Genomic DNA, 4,997 nt, shown 5'->3' with positions numbered 1-4,997 from the left:
TCACTCAGTGGAATGAGCTCGGGAGCAACAGTTGGGCTGCTGTATGTTCTTCAACAGCAAACGGAAAGGGTTCCTCCGGCGCCTGCCTCTCTTCCCCTCCCGTTCCCCTCTCTTCCAGGCCAAGACTTTACCTGACAACCCCTGGGTGGTCCCAGAGGCTGGCGGAGGGGTGGAGGGCAGGGGCAAGGTGGCTGGGTTTAGGGGAGGAGGGGTGGAAGGCAGAGTCATGCCGGCTGGGTTGAGGGGAGGAAGGGTGGAGGGCAGAGGCATGCCGGCTGGGTTGAGGGGAGGAAGGGTGGAGGGCAGAGGCATGGTGGCTGGGTTGAGGGGAGGAGGGGTGGAGGGCAGAGGCATGGTGGCTGGGTTGAGGGGAGGAGGGGTGGAGGGCAGAGGCATGGTGGCTGGGTTGAGGGGAGGAGGGGTGGAGGGCAGAGGCATGGTGGCTGGGTTGAGGGGAGGAGGGGTGGAGGGCAGAGGCATGGTGGCTGGGTTGAGGGGAGGAGGCAGGGCAGAGGAGGGATGTTTCCTGAGCTTCTCAACCTGCTTTTCCAGGTGTTTCTGTATGGCTGAGCCCAGGACGGCTACCTCTACCACCGCTCCATACACCTCCCACGTCATCCCCCTCTCGTCCCACCTCACCTCCTGCACCGGCTCGTCTGACCTCTCCTCTTGCTTTGTCTGCTCCTCACCCTCTTTTACGTTCACTTCAGATTTCTCTTCCCTTCTGTCCTCCTTCTCTTTTGTACTCTCCTCCCTCTCTCGTTTCTCTTTCTTCTCCTCCCCCTCTCTCTCCTCTTTCTTCTCCTCCCCCTCTCTCTCGCTGAGCTCTGCGAAGGCTGTGGGGGTGGCGGGGGCCGTTTTTGGAGTCATGGGTGCTGTGGAGACAGAACGGAACTCCACCTGCTGGCCCACCTGCAGCTCAGCGTCCTTAGTCTCCGCCCCCGTCCTCCTAGAGGATGCTGGGAAGAGGAAGGCGTCGGCACCGGCTCCCTGGGGTGGGGTCATGGGGCTGGTGGCTACAGAGTGATACTGGACCACCTCCAGACACCTAGAGGATGCTGGGAAGAGGAAGGCGTTGGGGCCGACCTCCTGGGGTGGGGTAATGGGGCTGGAGGCTTCAGAGTGGCGCTGTTCTGTCTGGTTGGTTTGGTGAGTTCCACTCCTGTCCACTAGGCTGCGTTGTTCTGTCTGGTTGGGTTGAGGAGTTCCACTCCTGTCCACTATGCTGCGCTGTTCTGTCTGGTTGGGTTGAGGAGTTCCACTCCTGTCCACTAGGCTGTGCTGTTCTGTTTGGTTGGGTTGAGGAGTTCCACTCCTGTCCACTAGGCTGCGCTGTTCTGTTTGGTTGGGTTGAGGAGTTCCACTCCTGTCCACCAGGCTGCGCTGTTCTGTCTGGTTGGGTTGAGGAGTTCCACTCCTGTCCACTAGGCTGTGCTGTTCTGTTTGGTTGGGTTGAGGAGTTCCACTCCTGTCCACCAGGCTGCACTGTTCTGTCTGGTTGGGTTGAGGAGTTCCACTCCTGTCCACTAGGCTGTGCTGTTCTGTCTGGTTGGTTTGCTCCTCACTAAAGCGGAGCTTCGATTCCTCTCCTATTTGTTCAGGGTGCTTGTTTTTAGTCAGAGATTGTGGTGATGTCATCTGCTTCGTTTCTGTTTGGATGTCTTCACCGGAAGGAGGGATAGAATCTTCCTGTCTGTTTCCGTGTGAGTGGGGGTTCATGACAGTCTCTGTGCTTTCTGGTTGAGCTACGTTGTCACTCCTCCCATCGTCCAGGCTGTTTTGGGGCACCGGAGGAAAGATCTTCACCCCCTCACTGTTGTCTACCTCCACAGACCCCCCAGGCTCAGTGGAGTGAATAAATGACATCATCTCCTCCCTTCTCTCCTCCTCCTTTCTCTCCTCCTCTTCTTCTTCCTCCTCCTCTTGTTCCACAACTCCGATGCTGCCATGCTGGGTAACCAGAATGGTAATCTCTTGATCGACAGCATCACCAGTCGCCCCATGTCGCCCTCTCCTTTCAACCTCCACTGGTTCTGGTTCATCAGCGTGGTTGTGACAGAGTCCGTCAGTCTGAGGATCTGAGAAAGCAGAGCTATCTGGAGGGATGTTGGACTGAGACTTTGTCTCTTCAGCCACCTCCTCTTTCGGAGCACTACATTTCAGTACCGGGGCTACAACAGGGTCTGACTCACATTTAGTTGTAGTTTCCCTCTCGTCCCTCCCCTCTTTCTCTCTCCTCTCCTCCGTCCTCTCCTCCCCTTCTCTCCTGCTGAGCTCTGGGAAGGCAGAGGGGATGATGGGGCTGTTGGGGTTTTTTGGAGTCATGGGTGCAGTGGCGACAGAACGGAACTCCACCTGGCGCACCACCTGCAGCTCTGCGTCCTTAGTCTCCGCCCCCGGCCTACAGGCTGCTGGGAAGTGGAAGGTGTCGGCGCCGGCCCCCTGGGGTGGGGTCATGGGGCTGGTGGCTACAGAGTGGTGCTGAACCACCTTCAGACTCCTAGAGACTGCTGGGAAGGGGAAGGCGTCGGCGCCGGCCCCCTGGGGTGGGGTCATGGGGCTGGTGGCTACAGAGTGGTGCTGAACCACCTCCAGACTCCTAGAGGCTGCTGGGAAGGGGAAGGCGTCGGCACCGGCCCCCTGGGGTGGGGTCATGGGGCTGGTGGCTACAGAGTGGTGCTGAACCACCTTCAGACTCCTAGAGGCTGCTGGGAAGGGGAAGGCGTCGGTGCCGGTCTCCTGGGGTGGGGTCATGGGGCTGGTGGCTACAGAGTGGTGCTGAACCACCTTCAGACTCCTAGAGACTGCTGGGAAGGGGAAGGCGTCGGCGCCGGCCCCCTGGGGTGGGGTCATGGGGCTGGTGGCTACAGAGTGGTGCTGAACCACCTCCAGACTAACCTGGGTCTGCATGTGCTGTCTCACTGTCTCTCTCTCCTTCTCTGTCTCTGTCTCTCTCTCCTTCTCTGTCTCAGTCGCTCTCTCCTTCTCTGTCTCTTTCTCTTTCTCTTTGTCTTTATTTATCTTTTCATCTATCCCTTTCTCTTTACCTAACTCCTTCTCTTTCTCTCTCTCTCCATCTTTCTTTCTGTCATCCTCTTTCCCTCTCTTCTCCACTTTCTCTCTCTCCTCCTCCTCCTTCTCCAGAGAGTATTCTCTGTGTGAAGCCTCCCACTCTGGGTGGTGGTTATTCAGATATTTTTGGGGTAAGTAGGAGTCCTCCTCTGTTGCATGGTCCTGTACTGAGGGGAGTATTAGAACAGTGGGCGTTTCAAACTCAGCACGCCCTGTAATCTGAGTGCTTTCCACCACAGGGTGTGAGTCCAGCTGAACAGCAACATCACCTGAGTCCACTGCTCTAATAGCTGTGACAGGTAGGATAGTTGTGTCTCCGTGCTCCAACGACTCCCCATCCACCCCTACACCAATCATAGTGTGCACGTGAGGTTTTGGCTGACAGTCTTGATTGACAGACTGGTGACTGGTATCCATACGAGGCTCCTCAGGGGCAGTGGTGATGTCAGAGTTTCCTGTGCAAACAGGTGTGATGTCAGAGGTTCCTGTGTACACAGAGGTGATATCAGAGGATTACGTGCACACATAGATGATATAGGAAATATCTACAGCAATACAGTGATGCTCTACGGATACCATTCCAGCTCTAAGCATGTGAATCAAAATACCATCTCAGCTTTAAGGCATGTGAATCAAGATAACATTTCAACTTTAAGGCATGTGAATCAAGTTCCCTTTCAGCTCTAAGCATGTGAATCAAGTTCCCTTTCAGCTCTAAGCATGTGAATCAAGTTCTCTTTCAGCTTTAAGCATGTGATTCAAGTTCCCTTTCAGCTCTAAGAATGTGATTCAAGTTCCCTTTCAGCTCTAAGCATGTGATTCAAGTTCCCTTTCAGCTCTAAGCATGTGATTCAAGTTCCCTTTCCGTCAGTCAACTTTGGTATAACATACTACGGGGAGTCGCACTCTCGCGACTTCAGTTGAAGGATCTACAATCCCTCTTGACAAGGCCGATGAAATCTGCACCTCAGGATTCATTCCTTCAATTATTCCGCTCTTCACCTTCCTGTGAACAGGAACGATTTATCGCTGCCCTCTCTATTACCCCACAATCCATGGTGTTCACACGGTTCAAGAGCCTTCCCTGTAGCTCAGTTGGTAGAGCATGGTGTTTGCAACACCAGGGTTGTGGGTTCAATTCCCACTGGGGGCCAGCACAGGGAAAAAAAAAAAAAAAAAAAAAAACAAATGTATGAAATGTATGCATTCACTACTGTAAGTTGCTCTGGATAAGAGCATCTGCTAAATGACTAAAATGTAATGTAAATGTAAGAGGTATATCAATCTCCACAGGGTGAGAGTGACATGTTGGTTCACTGTCCACAAGGGGGTTGCCCCTCCCCCATGGGTGTCTCATTGCATTGTTTCCAGTACCTATGACTGGTCGGTAGGGTAACGTCTATTTTTAATGTGTGCGGTCCAGCACTGGGTGCCAGCCAGTTACCAGAACTCATCTTACCGCCTAAACCAAGTGAGGCGCGTTGTGACAATAGTACCCCAGGTGGCATGGCCGGTCGGGTACGTCACTGATCTTCAGAGCCCGTGTACCCATAGTGGCACATAAACACGTTTTTTCAACAGTATTCACGGGTGTTAAAAATGTTGTCTCCCGTATGTGAGTTCGGTGAAAAGTGTTCTTTCTCTATGTTCAGACACACGGTTGTCAAGTGGTGGAAAAGAAGAAGAACCAATCTCTCCCAGTCCACAAGGTGGCGTCCCTCCCCTTCAGGGCGTCTCACTGTCAGCTCCGACCAATGTTGCGCAATGGGCAGTGTCACCCTGGATCGTGTGAACCGTGACGTCAGGGTACAGGCTACAATTTGATGTGTGTCCCCCCCATGCTTCTGCAGCGTCATCAAGTCGACTGTTCCCGAGGCTTCACTGCCCATTTTGAGGGAGGACATATATCCTCCCGTCTCCAGAAG

General features: G+C 54.1%; 1 protein-coding gene across 1 annotated transcript; it reads right to left on the bottom strand.

The window, feature by feature from the left end:
- On the bottom strand, positions 1-2,983 carry LOC115206767 (mediator of DNA damage checkpoint protein 1-like). The gene is made up of 2 exons (XM_029773970.1): positions 1,520-2,983; positions 1-1,417 (listed from the first exon to the last, which is right to left on the bottom strand). Exons 1-2 carry the CDS (start codon positions 2,908-2,910, stop codon positions 1-3), a joined length of 2,808 nt encoding a protein of 935 aa, XP_029629830.1. The 5' UTR covers positions 2,911-2,983.
- Positions 2,984-4,997: the final 2,014 nt, after the last annotated feature.

The sequence above is a fragment of the Salmo trutta genome, chromosome 13 (genome assembly GCF_901001165.1).
Source record: "Salmo trutta chromosome 13, fSalTru1.1, whole genome shotgun sequence".
In the NCBI taxonomy this organism is placed as follows: Eukaryota; Metazoa; Chordata; class Actinopteri; order Salmoniformes; family Salmonidae; genus Salmo; species Salmo trutta.
Note: the sequence above shows the minus strand (reverse complement) of the source record. Positions and strands in the feature narration are given on the sequence as shown.